This window comes from Eucalyptus grandis, chromosome 1, assembly GCF_016545825.1.
Source record: "Eucalyptus grandis isolate ANBG69807.140 chromosome 1, ASM1654582v1, whole genome shotgun sequence".
Taxonomy (NCBI): domain Eukaryota; kingdom Viridiplantae; phylum Streptophyta; class Magnoliopsida; order Myrtales; family Myrtaceae; genus Eucalyptus; species Eucalyptus grandis.
Window position 1 is genome coordinate 46,345,279 of NC_052612.1, and position 23,803 is coordinate 46,369,081.

The following is a 23,803-nucleotide window of genomic DNA, read 5'->3' on the forward strand; positions in this document are numbered from 1 at the left end:
TGGTACTTTTCACCTTTCAACTATATTGATCATGCTTGATTGATCATAGCCAACATTGTTAATTTCCCTTAATGGCCATATTTGGCCATATATATGCGCACGCGCCCCTTTACAAGTAAATGTTATGGTCAAGATGATATTGTTTCTCAGTGTATATAAACTCTGTACAAAGTTAGTCATGCATGCCAGTGAACAATATGATGATAAATATTTTGTTTCGATCTTTACTAATCAAATCATCACATCTGTCCGTTGGCCCATTTGCTCACGAACCTACGTACATGATATGATGAATTTCTTGGGACAGTGCAGGGGCAAAATTTCACAAGTGTTAATTTTGTACGAAGATCAGATTCTCGATACCTCTGTTGGTTTCTCAACAAATCTCAATTTTTAATACTTCAGTTATAAATATCACTTTACGATCCATTGGATGAATGAGAAATGGAACGGAAAAACTGATAGTACGAAGGATCTCATCTATAAATATATATTATGTGTATTTATTATTTCGTATCTATATTTATTACATATATTAGGTATATTAGTATAGTTTATTATTTAATAAAATTTTATTAAGGAATGATGGAAGGAATAAAGAATAAATAAAAGAGAGGAAAAATAATTTTAAAAAAAAGCAAATTAAGATGATGTAGAAGAACCCCAAATTTAAATGAACAAATTCAAATTTGAAATGGATCTTACTCATTCATTTTGCCTCTTTCTTCTTGTTGGAGAAATCTTTCCCGAGAATATTTTGAAGCTGACAAAACATTTCTATCGGTCTAGGTCTGGATATCGATAGTTAAAGTCTCAAGACTTTATAGTCTCAAGACTTTGTAATCTCAAGACTCAAGACTCAAGACTCAAAATTATTCTCACCGACGTCTTTCTAATCCAAGAGCGAAGGATATCCGGCCGAAGTATATGGTTGGGGATTCGATCCAATCCTGGAAAGATTCCTTGGTTGGATAATCACTTCGGATTTTTTTATTCTTATCTAAGAACAATAGAAGATCCGATGGTCGACGAAACATTCTTGGAATGTTCTATTCTTGAAACCAAAATCCTGATTGTATGGGCGAACAGATTGATGGGCTATCATCGAGATTCCTTAAATAGCTCGGATGATCTTCTTAATTGATTCCGTCAACGGGTAGATTGGAGGAATTCCTTTGGTAAGTGCCAACGGCTATGATGGCATAAAGGAGTATAAAAGGAAGACGTTCTAGTTGTTTTAAGTGTGTGATTGATAGAAAAATTCCGTAGTCGAAAAACCTTGATTGTTAGTCGATACAGTTCGAGCGAAATTGTACACACGAGAGAGTGTTTATACTTGGTGATACCTTGAGCGAGTGTAGTAGATCATCTACATCGAGAAATCAAGGAAGATCAACACTGTAACATCTCTTTGTTTATAGTGGAATCCAGCCAATCGGCTGTCAGTGCAAAAGAGTGGACGTAGGCTTGAATCAAGCCGAACCACTATAAACCTCGTGTTTAATTCTCTCTTTCCTTTACTCAGTCTTATGATTGATTTTTTATCTGTTTAAGTATTGTGCAATCTCCAAGAAAACTTTATAAACCTATTCACCCCCCTCTAGGTACTCGTACTAGCATTATCACTTCTATGTATCTCTGGTTCATTGTGAAGCGTTGTGGTTCCGTAGTTCTTTGTTCATGTCAAAACTCCATGGAAACGACGAGAGAGTCGGGACTCCTCCTTCGTAAACCTCTAATCACGTCAAAAGTCTATGAAAGCAACAAAAGAGTCGAAACTCCTTTTTTCCGTAACTCTATGATTTATGTTGAAATTTCATGAATGTGGCAAGAGAGTCAAAGCACTGTATATTTCGGAATCACGAAAGGGAACAATCATGTTAACTCTCTTTGACTAGATTTGGCGTTCGTTGATTGATCTAACTCGTCAATGTTGTTATAGTTCGTTTACATTTCTTATCATTGTTGAACCTGTTTAAACATAGGCCACAAAAAAATTATGAATTGATTAATTGAGGTTGTCTTCATTTGTGCATTGGTGATTTCTTTACCAATAAATTATGAGAAATTTTACGATCTCCGTTTGTGTATTTTTCAAGTTCATTTATATCGATATGCCCGTTCATACTAAATAATGGATATGATAACATATGGAAATATCTGGTTTTATCACTATGACTCATCAAACAATTGATAGAATAACAAAATTCTTAAATTTCATATTTCATCATATCCAGTTCTATTTTGATTAGAAATTCATATAACCAAAAGTAGCCTAAGAGTTCAGTTATGCTTTTATTGTTATTGAACCAAACAAAGACAACTCGCAAGCTTAACCTAGTGAGACCGTCAATAGTGGTACACATAGAAATCATATACAACAACGAGGAGTCCATTCTTCAGGTCTGATAAGTAAGTGCTGGTCTGACCATAGCCTCGGGCCAGCCTAAAAAGGCCAGTTCCGCCTACAATAGGCATTTCCCTCACCTTCAACGACAAGACGTTCCTCCCCACAACGGTCAAACAGCTCCGTTGTGCTTCCCCTTCGTGAACACAAAAGTCTGGGATGTCGACAAGGCCACCTCGCTTTGGGATGCGAACGCCTCCATACCTCGTACCCCGCCCACGTTCTTCGAGCTCATCTCGGGGCCGCAGTCAACGCGTTGTCGAAAATGTCTACACCGAATGACGTGGCGGATTGGTTGGTTGTCGACGCTTGGGCTACAATTGCGACGGTGGCATTGCTCCCGGCAGTTTTTACCTGCACATAGACGTGGAAGCGAGCGAGCTTCTCCCGCTTGGAGATTAGGAGTTCGGATTTCGCATTGAGTACGGTGGAGGAAACAAGGAATGAGAAGACAATGAGCTTGGTTGGGGGCGGGGATTGGGAAGGGAGTGATAGGCTAGACGTAGTGATTAAGGAATGGATATAGAGAAAGCTAGCTCGGGTTGCACAATTTCTGAAATAGCAATTTCATTTCACGCAATTTATAGTGCCCCAAGTGGGATTCTTCCCAAGGCTGAATTGTCAATATGGACAAAACAAGTACTAGTGCGAGAAGAAATGATATAGGAATAGGCTGTGAATGCAAGATTTTCTTATTGGAAATAGAAGCAAAACAGATATCTTTAAGATGATCTCAACTTAAAAGTTGACAATTATTATAAGAATTCCAAAAAAAAGAGCCTGCAAACGTGGGACCGAACCCCGACGCTATTGTGCTAGCAAGATAATTTGAAAGTACAATGATTAAACCTTAAACAAACCAGAACTCATCTCTATCAGAGGCCTCCAATGAAGATTAACCGCCTCAGACATGCGGCCATCGATCGCTGTGGTGGCGACTGGATGGCATGACAAAATATTGAAGGCGGAGGGAGAAATGTCCATTATGGCCTATAATTGAAGTGCAAGGAATCAGACCCATTTTCTATATTGGGATAAGTCCGAATCGAATCTTGCCAAGAGGATTGTAGGTAATTTTCAAAAAAAAGGGGAAATTAATTTCCCAGAATATTCCGTTCTCTTATTGAAATTGAAGTCCATGTTGACGTCGGATAAAGGCTCATTGTATTTTGTGTGTGTGCATAAATGTATATATGTATTGTCGTTGAGTTTGGTTTGGTGTGCACGGGGATCATACCTAATAGAGTCATAGTCATTCATGTGAGTTGAGAGTATGGAAAAAAGATTTTTCTTTATTTGTGGATTCGAGTTTAATTTAGGATTGAGAAACACTTATGAGTGAGGGTGAATAAGTGATTGTAATATTACTTTTTGCGATTATAGTAGGTCCATCTTGTCAATCTTCCCTATAAATTAAACACATAGTCGAATCATGTAAGTTCCTTATGTTCAGATTTTACATATGCACTTATTTTTTACTCAAACAGTTTTGTTTGTTCGCGGTTCCACGCTTGAGTTGCAAATTGGTATCGGAGCTTAGAAATATTATTGGTTGCTTGTTCTTCTACGAAATTCAAGGCGATGACACCGATCTTTAAGGATCGAGTTTCGGCAAGTGCTTTTGCTTTCTTATGGTAAAAAATTGCTTCTCTCTCTACAAACTTTCTATAGCCTCCCCACCAATTCTTAATTGGTGGGTCTCTCCATTTCTTAACTATAGGAAAGCTTTCTTTGACTTGACTTCTAATTTTTGGCACGTTCAGTGAAGGTTAACAAACCAGGATAGAATAATGTTGGTAATCCAACGACCGTAGAATTATAGTGTAGGAAATTGTTTCGTAATAGAATGATTTGATGAATTCTTGTCCCATTTGAAGTATCAGTAGTTTTTGGGAGGCTCTCCATAGGATTTGCTGACGCCTATTCTGCCGCCCACTGCGACCATCGCTATTAGTCGCCAAAACACTTACAACGAATGAGGAACTGCCCAAACCATCCGGAATTGGATCAGACCAGATTGGAACAACGATTCTATGGAAGTTGGTCTGGTTCCCAGTTCCAACTTAGTAAAACCAGTGAGTATAGGTCACCCACCCACCCACCGACTTGGACCCAATTGGACCAATATATCTATGTATATATTTAAAAATAAATTATATCATAATTACTTACTTATTTGTAGTATTTCGACCAAATATATATGTACACATATGTATATATGTAGTTGTTACATTATGAGTGATCTTTTAAACAAATGGATGGTATTGAGCAATCTCTATAAATTAGTCGCATCAGTAAATCAATTTTGCAAATCAATCTTTGTACAATTCGCATTTTTGTGCATAAAAGTGGGTTTTCAGAATTAATGATGTACAATGTTCATTAATTTATTGTTTTCTATTCTATTATTAATTTTGTGTTTGGTCCTTAAACCCATACCAGGGCTCAAACTTAAGTGTTGAACATAAAAAGAAAAGTTATGTAATAACACCTGTATAGTGATAATGGAATAATGTTCTTTTTTTTTTTGGCCAAATATTAACTAGTGTTGAGCCCTTGCCAGATTTGGTAAGGACGACCTTCACCTTGGCCACAAGTGTCAAGCCCTCATCAAATCCGACAACCCTTGCCTGTGGCTGGTAAAGGCCGCAACACCTCACCAATGTCGTCACATTCCAAACCCTCATTAGATCTGCCGAGGGCGACTCTCGCTCTAGCTGTGAGGGTTGAGCCTTTGCCGAATTTGACGAAAGCCATGCTCCTTAGCCATAGGCGAGGGCCACAACACCCTTACCAATCCTCACCCGTGGCCGGCCAAGAGAAAGAATAGGAAAAAAAGAGGGAAAAAAGATAGAAATGGTAAAGAAGAGAGAGAAACGAAGGAGAGAGAGAGAGAGAGAGAGAGAGAGAGAGGAGGGTTGCAGATTTTCTGAAAGATGGGCCCGCGAGTGACACGTGTGGCTCAGGGAATGGACTTGTGTAGAGCTGCTCTACCTAATATTTTCTCGAAAGTCAAAGGTTTAAGGTGAGTCCCACGCTTTTCTCTCGTTTTTGCCCGTTACTCAATTAAAAAGTTTGTTTCTTAGCTCCAAATTGCAAAAGCCACAAATAATCGCAAGCCATGACACAAGAAGATAAACAAGTTTGAAATTTGAATCAATAAAACGGACATTCAAAAGTCGAAACTCTACCAAACAATCGGATTTCAATAATTGATCAAAAATGGAGTCCCTCATATTAACGAAACCAGTATGACTTACTCTACATAGACTAAAAATCAATCATGAAGACGAGAAGCGAAGATTGAACTGATCCGGGGGAAAAAGAAAAAAAGAAAAAACCAAAAAGACCTCCAGACTCGCAATCCTAGAGAGGAAAAGATGAAGAAGAACCATTGGACCGAGATGGAATTTTCATGTTCTTTGGTTTTTATCATTTCTTTTTTCCCTTGAAGCAGAAGTTTTTCTATTTCTATCTTCTTCAGCCTATAGAGAAACGAGAAAGAACAGAAAAAATTATGTTTGAAGGTGAGATAACCCATGAAGGGTGCATTCGGTTCGATTTTCAAAAATGCTTTTGGGAAAGTAGAAAGAATTTTGGATTAAAAGGGTTCTTCAAAATGCTAGTAGTATTTAGTAAAGTGTATTTTAAAAATATATTTTAAATTTTTTTTATGTAAATGCTATTCGGTAAAAATTACATTTTGTAAAGGATTTTTTGCTATTTTTTTGTTTTTTGCTAAAAACCTTAAACTATTTGTCGATGACACATAGCTGCTGTTGGCAAGTCAACTCAGCCATTAGCCAGTCTCGCTTGCTACTCGTTGGTGGATGAGGTAAAAATTACATTTTGTAAAGGCTTTTAAAGAGTTTTGGAGATACAATTACATCTCTCCATAGCAATTAAGAAATTTTGCTAAATGACATTTGCATATCTTGAAAGGGCTATAAAGGACTTTGTAAATATTGAACCAAATGCATTCTAACTGGAGAACGAAGAGCTCGGCTTGCTACTCGGAGTACTTAGTCGCTCAAACTATGTGCCAGACATGGACAAACACCTGCGACATGGCACTATTCAAGTACCTAGTTCTTTCAAGTCTAACATATGAAGAAAAGTTTAGTTGCGACATTAGTTGACACGAGAAAGCAAATAAAGGAAGTCCCGGACCTGCGACGCCGAATTGCCATATTATTCATTACCGAGAGACTGCCACGTTATTTTTATCACTGAGAGCTCTTTGCAACTTGAACCTAAAACGTCAATAATGTAAGACATGCAGGTTGTACGCCGCCACAGCGGTCTTATTGGTTTGGCTGATGAAAACCGTGCTCGTGCGAACATAGCCCCAAGCGAACCGGAAAGCTCCGGTCCTGCCCACGATCGGCATCTCCCTGACCTTGAGACCCAAGTCGTTCCTCCCCAATTTGGTCAGTACGCTCCTGTTGAGCTTGCCATCGGTGAACACGAAGTTCATGGCTTTGGTCAGAGCAGTCTTGATCTGCGAGGTGATGGCGGCAAGGGCTTGTGCTCGACTGATGACTTTCGACCCTGCTTCAGGTCTGAGGGCATTGTCCAACAGTGAGACGGTGCCGAAGACTAGGTTGGTCGCGTTCCCGTGGGCTGCATACAAGATCGTGGCATTGCTCTCGTCGAACACCTCGTGCAGAGAGAGGCGGAGGTGGGTTAGCGTCTCACTCCCAAGGCTGAGCAGTTCATCATAATTGCCCGAAAACTGGATTGGTCTTTAGGTTACTTCCTTGAGATATTTATCATACACTGATTCACATTTGGAGTAAGCTATCAATCAACCATCGACCCTCATACCATTTGTTGGGGACGTGCAGTAGAGACCTAATACCTTTGGCTTGGGAAGATAATCAAAATTGAGCTCAAGTCCAAACCCGTCAATATATCCAATTAGACTTATTTTTACTCAAAAACATAAGTTAATAAATTATGTACCAATTAATATATATTAACTGCTTAATATCATATCAATTATCTAACGTGAGATTTCTCAAACACAACAATCGCGTCTATCCTAACATATGCAGCTGTGGTGGAGGACAGGCCTAAGGCCGAGAAAATGATGATCAGCTTTGTTTGGAATGATGCGGCAATAATTGAGCAACGGGAAGGAACAAAATCATATGTGGTACAAGCGTTTGGCGATGGAAGATGAAGCAATGGAACTAGCTAAATAGCGAGGTGTTCGTTTTGGCATTATTTATCTACATGCAAGTGTCCCAAAAACCATTAAATGAAGACCGAATTGATAAAAATAAATACAAGATTTATGTGCGCCCGATGCATCTACAAGTAGTGGCATTTCCATCCAAATGTTGCTCCTTCATTTGCGAAAAATAACAAAAGAAGTAAAGTCGCATGCTCTGTCCGATGGGAAAAAGTAAGGTAGATTGTCCAGACTCTCTAGATATTGCAAAATAAATTATAAAATCAACGACTTCTATATGTTTACGCAGGGGCGGTGTCGGAGATGTGCTCTTCAGCTTTTACCTACTAGGAAAATGTCCTGATCTCGTTCCCGCATGCGTAAGGAAGAATTCTCACTGACGATGTTTTCGTAAAAGCAGTAGATTTTGCTGAATTGCAGCGTCGACCCAACGATGCGACAGTCGTTCTGTGTATATTATGTCATGTTCCCATCCAAGACATACGCTCTCTATTTGTTGTTTTATTTTTGTTTCGATTCACTTTCTTCTCATTGTTTCTCACTTTGCAAATATATCTTCTCGAGGGAAATCATTATATCAAAACTATATCCATGAATGGCGCGTAATCAAGCCATTGAATTTCAAGGAACGCGTGCATGGATCAGAAGTGGGATCCATATGCAATCCAATAAGGATGAACAGTTTCGGATTTCGTTAAAATTTCATATATAAAATAACAAAAAGCAAAGATAAAAAACACTTTGCAATTCATCAATGGTATAAGAATTCGATATGGTACCTCATCCTCTTCACATGAATCACGAGATATGGGTTAGCTACCTCTCCATCGCCTGATGATTGCTCGGCTTCACTTTTGTTTTCACTCCAAGACGTCGCAATAACTTAGAGAGATATGATAGGATTTGGGAACAATATCTTCCCCAGTAGCTTTTCCAGAGATGAGTGGCAGTCATTTTCGTGCACAATAAGGAAGTGAATACTTTTATATTTATTTCTTTAAATACAATTAGGAATTAAAGTAAACAAATAGTGGGAGACGCGAATGGGCGATCTCTCCCCTGACAAATGTATACAAATTAACTTGGAAGATCTATTCTAAAATTAACTCTCATATCATTTGGTTGCGTCGCAGGGGTTTGGTGTGGCTGCTACTTTGTTTCCTAGGCACCGCTGGCATGATCGTGGGCTGAAAAACGACAGTGTGTGAAGGCTAAAAAACAACAGTGTGTGAAACCCTAGCCACAAATCTTTTCGAGAAAACGGGAAGACCTCTTCAATCGGTTTCAACTTTTGACTTCTATGTTTCCTTTCTCCTTTCTCTTTTTTTTTTTACCTGACTTCTATCTTTTCATATTAGAAGCTAAAATTTAGAGACAAAATCAGAGGAGGATCCACCATGTCAATTTTCTTGAATATGAAAATTAAATACCAAAAGATAAACAATTACGGCACTGTATTCAATCGGGGTACAGAGTTAGCCTGTGGTTGAGTACAGTATTGTAAGGCATGCTAACTTTGCAGTGGGCCTTTCACGTATTCTCACTCATCTAAGGCGTGAGAAGCTACTATACCTGTCTACTCGGTAATAACCGAGACTTTTGACTTGATGTGGTGTCTACCTTCATCATCATGAGGCTCCCAAATTTCCAATTTATCTTTGTTTTATTGACAATGAGGGAATATGAGGGTGACATTGCAAGGTCCCCCACCCCAAGATAGATCTCTCATCTATTTCTTCCCCTTGAGCTTTTTCAAGATTTGTTCAAATCTAATCGGTTTCAACTTTTGACTTCTATGTTTCCTTTCTCCTTTCTCCTCTTTTTACTTGACCTCTTATCTTTTCTTATTAGAAGCTAAAATTTAGAGACAAAATCAGAGGACAACCCACCATGTCAATTTTCTTGAATATGAAAAATTAAATACCAAAAGATAAACAATTACAAGTAGAAAATTATTATCACTTACTAAAAAGAAATTGTTAATGTCATTATAAAAATCTATTAACTTAAAAGATGAAAAAAACACTTATAACGTTGGCTTTGAAATTAATAACAAAATCATTGAAGATATTGTTCATCTTGCTTTCATCACAACCATTATTTTCCTTAGTGAAGTTCAATACAAGCTCCATCCATCTAAATGAGATTAAAAGAAAAATCAAGTATTGTATGTCTAATATATATATACACACACACACAAAATTTGATGACAATGAATACCTCTTACTTTCTTGCAATATAAAAGCAGAGATTAAGGAACTTTTCTCCACAGTTTGACTTAATCGATCATAAAATCCTACAATAATTGAAAGTTCAAAATGTACAAGATATTTACAAAACCTTTATTTGAGAAAAATATCCAACTAATCTTTTGCTTTGGTCAGAGAATTATATCTACTATTTTAAAAGTTGCAATTTAATTCTTTATATTTATGTTATCAGTTTGATTAAAATCGATCTCTTCATAAGGCTTTTTCTTATAATTAAAATATATCTTCTCAAATGGCACGGTTATGGAAGCATTTTCCTTACTTTTTTGCATTAATCTATGCTAAATTTAGGACGGTCTAGTAAAATCAATTTACCTCGAATGCATTTCTCATAAATTGAACAGATATTCGGTAGACTGCGGAACCAAACTTAACACGACGAACTGATCGTGCACTTTCTAGTTTTGAACAGGACACACACAACATCTCAACTGAAACTGTAGTTATTCACCTTCATGGACAGAAATAGAACTTCCCTTATTATCGCGGAGATCGTTCTTGTGCGTTCATCATCAGTGATGTAATGCGTAAGCATCGTACTTCACAATCGCATTCCTCGTCGTCTTGTTGAAAGCGTAAGTCCTCAGCTGAATATATCCGCGAGCGAACCGGAAAACGCCAGTCCCGCCGACGATCGTCAGCTCCCTCGGATTTTTCAGAAGCGGGTTCTGCCCCAACACGCTCAACGTGCTCCCGCTGTACGCGCCTACTGTGAAAACCAAGTTCATCGTCATGGTGAGGCTCCACTCGCTTTGTGATGACGACGCGTATATTGCCTGAGCTCTCCCGACAAGCGCCGAGTTCAGGTCTGGGCTCACGGTCAACGGGTCGTCAAAAACCGCGACGGTGCCAAAAGCGTAGCCGACCCATTCGTTGTCGCCGCTTGGGCGACGGGCACGGTAGTAGGGTGTCGCCCGGTTAATGTGTCGTGGAGATAGAAGCGAAGATGGGTCATCTTCTTGGGTTTGAGCCGGAACTGATCTCGAGCAGATAGTTCTCGAGCGAACATGGTCTCCGATTTGATCACAGTGAGAAAGGCGAGGGAAAAGGAGACGGCCAAGATGGTGAAGCTTGTGTTGCAAGGGGCCATTGGAGAGAGAGAGAGAGAGAGAGAGAGAGAGAGAGAGTTTGATGTGTGTCAGAGAGGCTAATGACGTTTATATATTGTTCAGGGAAGCTTAATAAACCAAAAGAGAAAGATGTTAGTTGTACAGTAGCTGTAGATTGATAGTTTCAGGAAGTTGTTTTTTAATAAAAATGATAGTGCCAAATTCTTGTAGGGTACTTCAACATGACACGTTCACGAGAAATAATGCTATATGTGCTATAGATTATTCTTGCATTTTTTATGCACGTATGCTTTTATAGAACTAACATTATTTTAGTGCATAGTCTAGTCCACATCCATAAAATCAATGCTAACATGAATGATCGTTATATGTATTAGCTGCCTAAATTATCTCAGAGATAATAAAAGAAGCTTTCCAAAAGCTAACGCATGTCTTACTTACAAAGTTAGTGAAATTATAGTTACCAATTGGACATCACCTGCTAGCGACTAAATTTGGCCTCGCTAGAGTCTTGCCGGCACCTGTATATTCGCTGACAATATCACGTGAAGTAGGGACATTTGCAACATTATGATATATTATCGAGGGCAGAGTTGGAAGAAAAACAAATGTATTTGCACTTAGGAAATACTCAAAATTCAAAATACGTCCGAACCTACCTTGGTTATTAGAGGCCTTTGAGAATCGCATCTTTCCAAAGTTCTCTAAAAAATTTGCCAAATGATATTGAGAGTCAACACAAGATGATGTGTGCGGACCATTTGAAGGGGGGGTAGGGGAGGGTGGTTTGATGTGTGTTAGAGAGAAAATTGTTAGTTGTACAAATAACTGTAGAGTGATGGTTTTAAAAAGTAGTTTTGTAATAAAATGGTAGTGCTGAATTCTTGTAGGGTACTTCAACATGACAGATTCAGGAGAGATAATGCTATATGTGCTATAGATTATTCTAGCATTTTATGCATGTATGCTTTTATAGAACTAGCATTATTTTAATGCAAAGTGGAGTCCACATCCATAAAACCAATGCTAACATGGATGATTGTTATATATACTAGCTGTATAAACAACCACTGAGATAATAAAAGATGCTTTCCATGTGTTTTACTCACAAAATTAGTGAAATTATAGTTATCAATCGGATATCAAGCGACGGTCACTTGAGATTGGGTGACCTCAAAGCGAGGCTATTGATGCCAAATTTGGCCCGTTGGCAACTAGATCTGCCTTCACGAGAGTCTCATTGATGACGTAGAGTGAGTTAGGGATATCTTCAAAATTATGAATTTTTACCAAGGGCAAAGTTGGAAGAGAAACAAATGTATTTGTATTGAGGAAATGTTTAAAACTCAAAGCACCTCCAAACCTATTTGGGTTAAAAGCCTTTAGAGGCCTTTCGAAATACATTGCATCTTCTTAAAGCTCTCAAAAAATTTGCCAAATGATATCTGCATTTGTCCAAAAACTTTGGAAGCCAAATCCACTCGACAAAGTAGCTTCCAAACGCATCCATTGTGCCCCAAGCGTGACTATCCAAGGATCGAGAGTAACAAGCACACACACATCTAATGCGAGAAGATATAATGCATTGTAGTGGTTTCATCTCTTCCGATTCCTTATATTTTCGTTTTCATGACACATTTCATTTCCTTATATTTTCCATCTCGATGCACTTCCAATTCCAAACGTTTGAGTTCCATGTGATTTCAATTCGAATGCACTTTACTTTCCAGCACAATTAAATACTTAGAATTCGCACTCCATCTACGTCTCATTTGTGCATTTTGTGCCCAAGTGCTGAATCGCGAGATATAGGTCGCTCTCCAATTATTTGAGATAGAATCGCGTTGGCATACAATGATTTTCATCAACATCCCTTTCGGCACGCTCAATATCGATTGTTTCCAATAATGTCATATAATATATATACACAAGGAAATATGATATTCTTTTGCTTTGTCTCTATAAAACTTTGCAATTTTAATTAAATGATCCTTACTTAATATTCAAGCATTAACAATTTCATTGATGCTAGATGTCATTATAATAACTCGAATTACGTTGGCATACTTTTGAGAAATGGAAAAATAAAATAAAAGCATTAACTTGGAATTCGTCTTGCATCCTCATAGTGCCATTCGCTAACATGTCCGCAATTACTCAACCTTTAACTGATTTTTGTGGTACACTTTGTTGGAGAAATCTTCTTGAAGTGTTTTGAAGTTGACAAATCGTTTCTATCAGTCTAGTCTGAAGGCTTGCAGACTCTGCTATTTAAAGTCTGAAGACCTTGAGACAGCCAGACTCAAGACTCAAAGTCTATCCTCATTGACAGTCACTAATCCGTTGAAGAAAGGTTATCCAGAACTGGATGTTTCGTTAAGGATTTAACCTTATCAACTGGAGAAGATCTCATGGCTGGAGAAGACATAAACGGAGTCCTTTGATTGATCGAAGATTGATTCGATAATTAAAGATCCGGTGATTGCCTAAATATTATTGGAAGGTTCTGCTTATGGAAACCGAGATCCTGATTGTATGGGCGAACAGGATTGATGGGCTATCAATACGTTTCTTTAATAGCTTGAACAATCTTCCTAATTGATTCCGTCCAACGGGTAGATTGGAGGAATTCCTTTGGTAAGTGTCAACGGGTATGATGGCATAAAGGAGTATATAAGGAAGACTGTCTTAGTTGTTCAAGGTGTGCGCGATAGAAGAATTCCAAAGTCTGAAGCTCCTTTTCGTTTAGACAAATCCTTTGAGTGAATACTTGTATACGAAAGAAAGAGTCTATATTTGTGAGAAATCTTGAGGAGGTGTGGTAGAACATCTACACTGTGGAATCAAGGCAAAGCTGTGCTGTAACCTCTCTCTTGTTCATAGTGGAATCCAGCCAATAGGTGTCGGTGAAGAAGAGTGGGCGTAGGCTTGATATAAGCCGAACCACTATAAACCGCGTGTTAAATTTTCTCTTCTCTCAGTCTTACTTTGATTATCGTTTCCTTCAACTGTCTAGTATTGTGAAATTGCTTGAGAAAACCCATACTAAAGCAGCACACGTCTATATGCAAGTGTCCAAGAAACCATTAAATAAAGACTAAATTTTTTATAGGAGTTTTAAGATACATGTGTGACGTTGCATTTTTTACAAGTACATACCTACTGCGAGATGTGTGCTTTAATATCACTAGCAATATCTTAAAGCAAAGTGTAGTGTACATCCAGAAAGTCAATGCTAACATGGGTGATTGTAATATATATTATGCCACAAATAATCAAATTCCGAGATCGCATCGAGAGCATCTATGCGGACTCAATCTCGGGATAGAATAAGTATTTTGGGTGGTTCATCTGTGTTACATATTTATGTGTGCACGATTTGAGAACTTAACAATGTTTAATAGGAGATCAGGGGTCGTTATTCCTCCCACCCTCTTCTTTCGAGCATTTTCCGCGTCTAGATTTAATGTTGTTAGGAGCTCCAACTAGGAATATCGAATGATTAAGCAGAGCGAGTTCATTGTATTAATTAATTAGCCGCCTGGAGATGGGAGAAGATTATAATATGCCCACTTGATCTTTTCCTTAAAAAAAAAAATGTTAGGTTACCTTCTCTAGATAATCTTCCACCAGTGGTAGCAGCCGCTTTGGGTAGACTCTCAATGTAAATGCCAGTACCTGAACAACTGGCAAAGACTGAGGAAAATTATCCAAAAAATCCTAAATCTAGTATATAATTATCAATTTAGTTCTCAACTTTTTTATTCTGTCAATATAATCCTAAACTTTTAGATAATTTGTTAACGTAGTCCTTCAAGTTAATTTTGACCGAAAATTGTAGAGGTAGTTCAATCAAAATTGGTCGCGTTCCCGTGGGCTGCGTACACGACAGTGGCATTGCTTCCGTCGAATATCTCATGCACATAGAGGCGGAAGCGGGTTAGCTTCTCGCGCCCAAGGCTGAGCGATTCGGTCTCGTCGAGTTCCTGTGCGGTGGTGGCGGAGGAGGAGAGGACTAACGCCAAGAGAATGAGGATGAGGTTTGTTTGGAACGATGCGGCTCAATTATGGCCGCATTGCTCCCGGTGCTTTTGTCCCGCACGTACACGCGGGAGCGAGTAAGCTTCTCCCTTTTGATTCTCTTTCTCCTCATTGTTTCTCACTTGCAAATGCATGTTTTAAAGGCAAATTCTTGCCTTGGAGCCATATCTATGGGCTGCGCGAGATCAAACCGCAGAATTTCAGAGAACTAACGTATGAAACAAACATGATATCCACGTGCAATCTAATATGACGTCATCTGATCCATAATGAATTTAGGTCGAATTACTGCTTCTCTCTCTCTCTCTCTCACACACACAAAAACTATTCGAAAGCTTTCAATGGCTTTCTAATTTCCCCACGTCCATTGAAGCTCAACAAACCAAAAGAGAATGATCTAGGCAGTACATTATATATATATATATATATACATATTGTTTTGTGATAAAATGATGCGATGAATTCCTGTGGGGTATTTGAGCATGGCCCATCCATGACAAATAACGCTATATATGTATTATGAGGATTGCTCTTGCATTCTACGCATGTGTGCTTTAATATCACTAGCAATATCTTAAAGCAAAGTGTAGTGTACATCCACAAAGTCAATGCTAACATGGGTGATTGTAATATATATTATGACACAAATAATCAAATTCCGAGATCGCATCGAGAGCATCTATGCGGACTCAATCTTGGGATACAATAAGTATTTTGGGTGGTTCGTCTGTGTTATATATTTATATGTGCACAATTTGAGAACTTAACAATGTTTAATAGGAGATCAGGGGTCGTTATCCCTCCCATCCTCTTCTTTCGAGCAATTTCCGCCTTCAGATTTAACGTTGTTAGGATCTCCAACTAGGAATATCGAATGATTAGGCAGAGCGAGTTCATTGTATTAATTAATAGCCGCCTAGAGATGGGAGAAGATTATAATATGCCCACTTGATCTTTTCCTTAAAAAAAAAAAATGTTATGTTACCTTCTCTGGATAATCTTCCACCAGTGGTAGCAGCCGCTTTAGGTAGACTCTCAATGTCAATGCCAGTACCCCCAACAACTGCCAAAGTCCGAGGAAAATTATCCAAAAAGTCCTAGATCTATTAAATAATTGCCAATTTAATTTTAAACTTTTTTAATTTTGTCAATATAGTCATAAACCTTTAGATGATTTGTTGATGTAGTTCTTCCGGTTAATTTTGACCAAAAATTGCAGAGATAGTCCAATCAAAATTGGCCTAAAGGAATGTATTGACGAATATTATAAAGAATTGAGATTAAATTGACAAAATTAAAAAATTTAGGATTAATTGTCGTACAATAAATGCAAAACTTTTTGGTAAATTATCCCTGCTCCAATGGCCACCTCTCATGGCACCGCCGCTGCCACTGAGCGTTCACTGTCTCTCTTGCTCCCATATTGAATTTGATTTTTGATTTTTTTACTTTTGCTTAAAAATTATAGTGAAAATCACTGGTAGATTTTATGGTTTAGCAATGTAATATGCAATATCTTATTTCCTACTTGAATGCATTTTCTATCTAATGAAATAAGTAATCCCATCCTTACTTAGTGCATTAAGTGATTTTTTTGACTTAATAGGATCGGTAAGTCCAGATAGTTATGGCTATTGAGCAAGTTTAATCTTCTTAGGTACTAAATACATTAATTTTCAGCTTTTAACAGAAAACAGGCCATTAGTCTATGGATGATTTGGTGGGCACTGCCGATCATACAATGCAAAGACAGCATAAGGACTTGTATTATTTGTCAGTAACCGATGCCGAACCAATAAATTCTTGAAACGTGATTGACTTGGCCATGGTGTGTGAACAATGAAAAATAGAGCATGCATTATTAATGTAAAGGAAACTTTTGACACAAGCAACCTTTTTATCTCTTGATTCATATACACTCTCTAATCGATGATGAATAATATTTACACGCTACACTATTTTTGACTTTTGAGATGGGCCATCCGTAATGTGGCTAACACGATTTGGTGGATACTTTGCTTAAGAATATGCTATTTGGGCCAGTCTATATCGACTTTATTTTTTACTTAACATAAATCTTGCAGTGGACCAACTTTGACTTTCCTTAATTCGAAACACCTACAACTTAGCCAAAATATAAAAATTGAAACATGGATTCATGTGTAATTTAAATAATTCTTTAAATTGCAACGAGAAAATAATATTTAAAAAAAAAAAAAACTACTTTTTGCTTTTTTGCTTTACAGTGGAAACAAACGATCATCGTGCGATTCACGATTCGGTCTCATATGTATCCAAACAATCATTGTACAATCTGAAAGAAACTTTTCAAGTTGACATATTACACAAAAAGAAAGCAAATAAAGGAAGTCCTGGACCTAGGAGAATGAATTGCCACATTATTCGTCACGTGTACTCAAAAAGGCACAATTGCTACCGAGCATCCAAGTGGTCTCCGAGAAGCTGCGCACATTATTTCATCACAAGAACCGAAACAAAGCAAAAGCAGAGCTCTTTGCAACTTGAACGAACCTAAAACGTCAATAATGTAAGACAGACACGTTGTACTCCGCCACCGCGGTCTTGTTGATTTGGTTGATGAAAACCGTGCTCGTGCGAACATAGCCCCGAGCGAACTGGAAAGCTCCGGTCCCGCCCACGATCGGCACCTCTCTGACCTTGAGATTCAAGTTGTTCCTCCCCGCTAAGGTCAGCACGCTCCCGTTGAACTTGCCATCGGTAAACACGAAGTTCATGATCATCGTCAGAGCGGACTCGGTCTGCGAGGCGATGGCCAAGAGGGCTTGGGCCCGGCCGACGACTTTCGAGTCCGCTTCGGGTCCAAGGGCCATGATGTCGTTCAACACCGACACAGTGCCAAAGACCAGGTTGGTCGCGTTCCCGTGGGCTGCGTACACGACGGTGGCATTGCTTCCGTCGAATATCTCATGCAGATAGAGGCGGAAGCGGGTTAGCTTCTCGGGCCCAAGGCTGAGCGATTCGGTCTCGTCGAGTTCCTGTGCGGTGGTGGCGGAGGAGGAGAGGACTAAGGCCAAGAGAATGAGGATGAGGTTTGTTTGGAACGATGCGGCCATAATTGACCAAAGGGGAGGAAGAAATTCTACGTGGTAAGAGGGTTTGGCGATGGAAGATGAAGCAATGGAGCTAGCTAAATAGCAAGGTGGTCGCGTTGACATTAAATAAAGACCGAATTGCTAAGAAGAGTTCTAAGATCCATGTGTGCACGATGCATCTGCTAGTAGCGATGCTCCTTCATTTGCGAAAAGTAACAAAAGAAGTACTGTCAACTCTGTCCGGTGGGGAAAAAAAAAATAAGGGAGGTTTTCTGGATTCTCTTCATAGTGCATGGGCAGTATCGGAAATGTGCTCTTAAGCTTTTTAGGGCCTGTTTGGCAACTTGCCAAATAATGCCAGATTCTCGATTTTTGTTGAATCGCCTTGAGACGAGAATCGCGTTTGGTAAACTTTTTGTTCCCGGAAACGATTTTGGACAAGATTTGAGAATAAAAAAAAAATTTGATTCTACGTCCGAGAATCAGAAAAAGAATCAAAATGGTAAAACCCTTGTTCTTCTCTTTCAACATCTCGATTGCCGTTCACCATCGCCTGTCGCCGCCGCTGGTCGCCGGTTCGCCGCCGGTCGCCGGAGGCTCGCCAGGCCAGGGTGAGGTTCGGCGAGCTCACCGGAGGCAAGCCCAGCCACCGGTGAGGCTCGGCCTCGCCAAATGGCGAGGCCCGGCCTCGCCGGTGGCCGCCGGGCCTCGCCCGGATCCGGCGAAGCCAACCCGCCACCGGCGGGCCGGGCGAGCCTCGCCCGGTGGCCGAGCAAGCCTCGTCGGCGGCTGGGCGAGGCTCGCCTCGCCAGATCGGGCGAGGTCGAGCCTCGGCGGTGGCGGGCGAGCCTCACCCGGCCGTCGGTGAGGCTCGCCCGGCCGCCAGATCCGGGCGAGGCCGAGCCTCGCAGGTTGGGCGAGCCTCGCCCGGTTGCCGCCGAGGCTCGGCCGACGAAGGCCGCCCTCGTTTGGCCGGTTGCCGGTCCGGCGACCGGCCAAATGAAGAAGAAGAAGAAGAATAGGAAAAAAAGGGAAAAAAAAAAAAAAAAAAGGAAAAAGAAAAGAAAAAAGTAAAAAAAGTAAAGAAATTATTTAAAATTTATTTAAAAATAAAAAGAAATTAATTTGGAACAAAATCAATTAATACGGTACCAAACGCAATTCTATTCCGAATCAAAAATTTTGAACAAGCTTCTAAACGCGCTTTTTACTCGGGATCGGTTAATGTAATAAAAAATAATTATTTCTACTCGAATCAGCTCCCGAATGTAATCGTTACCAAACGCGCCCTTACCTACTGCGAAAGCGTCTTGATCTCGTGCCCGCATGCGAAAAGAAAAATTCTCGCAGACGATATTTTTATAGAAGCAGTAGGTTTTGCTGAATCGAAGCGTTGACCCGATGATGCGACAGTCCTGCATATATCATGTCATGTTCCTACCCAAGACATATGCTCCCTATTTGTTATTTTATCTTAGTTTTGATTCTCTTTCTTCTAATGGTTTCTCACTGGCAAAATGTGTCTTGGTGTCTCTGGTTTTTCCCTGGCTCCAGCCTCACGAACTCCCAACCACCCTCTCCTCCTCCGGTCCTCACCTTCCGCGTCCAGAATGACAACTCATCCTCTTCCCCGACATCGGCGGCAACTCCTCCGCGAGCTCGAGCACATCAGCCGCCACTGCCGTCTGATGACCATTTCCATCGTCGGGCGGTGGATAAAACTTCGAGCGGAGACCTCCCTACTTACTAGTAATGCTCGCAGTTTGAGTCCGCCACAGTTAGCTCCCCACATTCCCTTCCATTTGTTATGTAGACGTGTTTATTGTATCGGACGAAAGATTTTTAATGTTGTTTTGGCCAAAAAACGACAGCCGTTCTAGAATGAGTTTGTCTATGTTTCCGGTAATAGACCAGCCGTGGCTTACATGTTGGTCCGGTGATGGCCGGGATCGGTGAAAGCTCGTCGGTAGGGGGCTCGCTCTTGATGCAAGCAGCTCGGGAGCAAGACGATGAACTCCTGGGGAGGAAAGAAGAAAAATAAAGTAATAATAATAGTAAGAAAGGAAAAAGAGAAAAATGAATAATGTGCTGGACGAAATTTTAACGGAAGAAGGCTTGGATAGCTTTTTGAGAGATATCGCCTTGTTACAATTTTAGCTAAGTTGGGCTCGATTCAGTTTAAATAGACTCAGGCTTAAATTGTCGTAGTAGCCCAAACCCATCAAAGCCAAGAAGCAGGCCATACTCGGACTGAGCCCAAGGACCAATCCGAAACTTTGACCCGACCAGGACCTGCAGGGTCCGGGTGAGACCTACATTCGGACCGGGTCCCCTGACCCGATCCGCGTCCTTTTTAGAATAAAAATTAAAAATTAAAAAAGCATTAAAATTTAATGAAATTAAAAAATTCGAAAAATTTCGGAAAAAGCTTAGACTTATAATTTAGTGTTAATTGTGGTTTAAAACTAGTATAGCAAAAAAAAAAAAATGTTAAAAACATTTTAAAAATTTGACCCCAAAAAATGAATGAGCTTTTAGGGCTTTGTAATAGGTTTTATTTGTTTGAATGTTTTCTTTTTTAGAGACAATGCTAGTTAGCTGTTTGCGCACTTTCATTTCGATTTTACTTGATTGCGCTTTTTCAATACATTGATTATTAATTTTCACCTTTAGATGGTTAGGTTAAATAATTAAGACCATAACGCTTGGACACTTAGCGGATAAGAATCCTAGGCCTCATAATTGTTAAAAAGATTGCCTAGTCACTTTAGAGATCAATTGGTAACGAAATGGCATTAATTAGATGACTAATGTAATCAATTCACCAATCCCTAAATCTTTGATTCTATAGGAATTGAGACAATTATTTCGCATTTCAATTGGTTTTAAGCACCTAATAACTAGCAGCAACTCCTAAAAATATTAAGTTGTTAAGAATGTAAAATTGAGTATCCCAACGTCACTTAAAATATAAATTTGGAAGAGTTTGCACTCGAAATCGATGGATTGTTTCGGATCACATGTGCTCGAGCTATCTTTTGTGAATGCCAATTCAAACGTCTTTCGACTGAATACCTCTCAGTCTATTTCCCAAGGATGGCCCCACGAGGGTAGGTTGCAGCAAGTAAATATCCAAAAAGTCAATGCTAACATGGGTGATTGTTACATACACTACTTGTAGTCTAGAGATTAATCAAAGATGCTTTTAATAAACAAACACGTGTTTACTTGAAAAGTTTAGTAAAATTAAAGTTACCAACTATACATCAAGCTAGGTCATATTTATAACGCAAAAATGTCTTTTTTTTTCTCTTCAATGCTTAGTGAAATAAGTCGGTCGTACCATTTGACAATTTCGCAAGAATCGAATTCCGATATTGCATCAAGAGATATGGAAAATTGACTTATAGAACTTGAACATGCCCTCTTGATCTTTTCCTAAAACAAGAACAAAAAAGACAAGGTTATTTTCTCTGTAATATCTTCCACCAACTGACCGCTAGAAGTACCAGTAGTTTTGGATAGGCTCTCAATTGAATACGCCCTAAAATCAGTCTCCCCCTTCCTTTTTTATTTTCTCTTCTTTTACAAGCACAGAAATAAAGCTTCCTTTATCATCGCGGCGCTCGTTCTCGTACGCTCACCATCAGTAATGTAATGCGTAAGCATCGTACTTCACGATCGCATTCTTCGTCGTCATATTGATAGTGTGAGTTCTCAGCTGAATATATCCACGAGCGAACCGGAAAACGCCAGTCCCGCCGACGATGGCCAGCTCCCTCGGATTCTTCAAAATCAAGTTCTGCGCCAAGACGCTCAACGTGCTCCCCTTGTACGCTCCTTCCGTGAAAACCAAGTTCATCGTCATGGTGAGGCTCAACTCGCTTTGTGATGACTTCACAAACATTCCCTGAGCTCTCCCGACGAGCGTTGAGTTCAGGTCTGGGCCCACGGTCAACGGGTCGTCCATGACCATGACGAGACCAAAAAACGTAGATGATGTATTTGTTGTCGCTGCTTGGGCGACGGGCACGGCAGTAGGGTGCTGCGCGGTGACTATGTCGTGAAGATAGAAGCGGAGATGGGTCATCTTCTCGGGTTTGAGCCCGAACTGATCTGGAGCAGATAGTTCTCGAGCGAACAGTGTCTCGGATTTGATCGTAGTGAGAAAGGTGAGGGAAAAGAATGCGGCCAAGATGGTGAAACTTGTCTTGAAGGGAGCCATATGAGAGAGAGAGAGAGAGAGAGAGAGAAATGGACGGATAGAGGGAGCTTTGATGCGTGTTGAAGAGACTGCCGAGGTTTATATTTAATTCCATCTGCAGAGAAGCTTTCACTGACACTCCAATTTTTCGTGCAGAGCTTGAAAGCCCAAAATAGAGTAATGGGTCATTGATGACCGTGATGGCACCGAAATGTGTTGCTGATGTAATCGTTGTCGCTACCTGGGCCACGGTTGCTACGGTAAGGTGTTGTCCGGTGAATGTATCATGGAGATAAAAAGCGAAGATGGGTCATCTCCTCGGGTTTGAGCTTGAACTGATCTCAAGCTGACAGTTCTCGAGCGAACGATCTTGATCGCAGTGAGAAAGGTGAGGGAAGACAGAGAAGCTTACATTGACATTATGCTAGTTTTTTCCGCACGGAGCTTAACCACAAGAGAATTATGCTAGTTGCACACGGCCGTGGATTCATAGCTTGAGAATTCTTATAGGGTACTTGAACGTGACACATTAAATTGTTCTTGCAAAATATGCACATATGCTTTTATACGATACATCTATAAAGTCAATGCCAATATGGGTGACTGCTATATAGACACTAATTGCACAGATTAGAAAATCTATTTTCTCGCCAAGTATTTGAACAATGTGCGCAGAAAGAAATTTTGAGTAAAACCGTCCGAAGAGGCTATGTACATAGCCAAATAAAAATATCTCCATATTCGATTTTTTTAAGAAGGTGGTTGTAGTATAAAAAATAAAAATCCAACTTTTAAGATTTGAAATACGTGAGTGATAAAACAGGATAATTATCCATGGGAAGAAAAGAAAAAAAAAGGGTAAGGTCGGATATTCATTCGATTATTTATCTTCAAATTATTAGATGGCATATATGTATTTACGTATAAACACGCATTTAATCAGTTCTAATCTTTAACGAGCCCCAACCGTTTTTCTTGGCACGTCGCATCGTGCACATGATTTCGGCAACTTCCCCCTTTTCTTAACCGGTTCTGACACGGCGATCTTGTGCCGTCACGTCACTCCCCATGCGTATCATCTGACTAGGCATCCCCATCAAGAGTTTAGTCAAATTTCACGAGAAAATATTGTTGGCTGCACTTGTGGTTGTGATTGACAACTCAGGAAAAAAATAGTCCATTTGTTGATTGACACATGTCCAGTGGGCCCACTCTGTTAGATTTGCCATAAATCTCTCACTTGCCTTCCTCCTTCTTTCTTCTTCTTCCCTCTCATCCTTGCTCCGTCTCTTCCCTTAAGAAAATATTGGCCGAAACCTTTATGTTTATGGAAGTTGGCCTTTCCTTCATCAGGATCTCGATGTCGGTTGACCGGCCGGCAACGGAGTAGTCGACGGAGGCCAAGATCTTTGTGCGGGGAGGAAGGCGGCAACCTACTGGAGGTCGAGCATTTCGCCGCAGAGCTTGTCGGGCTTGGCGTCGATGAGGCTCAACTCGTCGGCGAGGTCCTAGGTGAGGATGGCCTCGGCGATGGCCATGC

At 39.9% G+C, this 23,803-nt stretch overlaps 3 protein-coding genes across 3 annotated transcripts; all 3 read right to left on the minus strand.

Moving 5' to 3' along the window:
- Nucleotides 1-6,668: 6,668 nt before the first annotated feature.
- LOC120287183 (dirigent protein 22-like) lies at nt 6,669-10,608 on the minus strand. Its single transcript, XM_039299893.1, has 2 exons — nt 10,415-10,608; nt 6,669-7,113 (listed from the first exon to the last, which is right to left on the minus strand). The coding sequence occupies exons 1-2, from the start codon at nt 10,606-10,608 to the stop codon at nt 6,669-6,671; spliced, it is 639 nt and encodes a 212-aa protein (XP_039155827.1).
- A 6,917-nt stretch (nt 10,609-17,525) lies between these two features.
- LOC120287186 (dirigent protein 21-like) lies at nt 17,526-18,080 on the minus strand. The gene has a single exon (XM_039299900.1). It carries the CDS (start codon nt 18,078-18,080, stop codon nt 17,526-17,528), a length of 555 nt encoding a protein of 184 aa, XP_039155834.1.
- Nucleotides 18,081-21,705: 3,625 nt separating this feature from the next.
- LOC120287189 (dirigent protein 21-like) lies at nt 21,706-22,284 on the minus strand. Its single transcript, XM_039299905.1, has one exon. It carries the CDS (start codon nt 22,282-22,284, stop codon nt 21,706-21,708), a length of 579 nt encoding a protein of 192 aa, XP_039155839.1.
- Between the last annotated feature and the right edge of the window lie 1,519 nt (nt 22,285-23,803).

Excerpts from the sequence above, each read along its gene's own strand:
- LOC120287183 (XM_039299893.1), bottom strand. The coding sequence starts at position 10,608 with ATGACGATGAACTTGGTTTTCACAGTAGGCGCGTACAGCGGGAGCACG. Across the intron at positions 7,114-10,414 it reads ACGAGGAATGCGATTGTGAA|CCTTGGGAGTGAGACGCTAA; the intron begins GTACGATGCTTA and ends TGAACTGCTCAG.
- LOC120287186 (XM_039299900.1), bottom strand. The coding sequence starts at position 18,080 with ATGGCCGCATCGTTCCAAACAAACCTCATCCTCATTCTCTTGGCCTTA.
- LOC120287189 (XM_039299905.1), bottom strand. The coding sequence starts at position 22,284 with ATGGCTCCCTTCAAGACAAGTTTCACCATCTTGGCCGCATTCTTTTCC.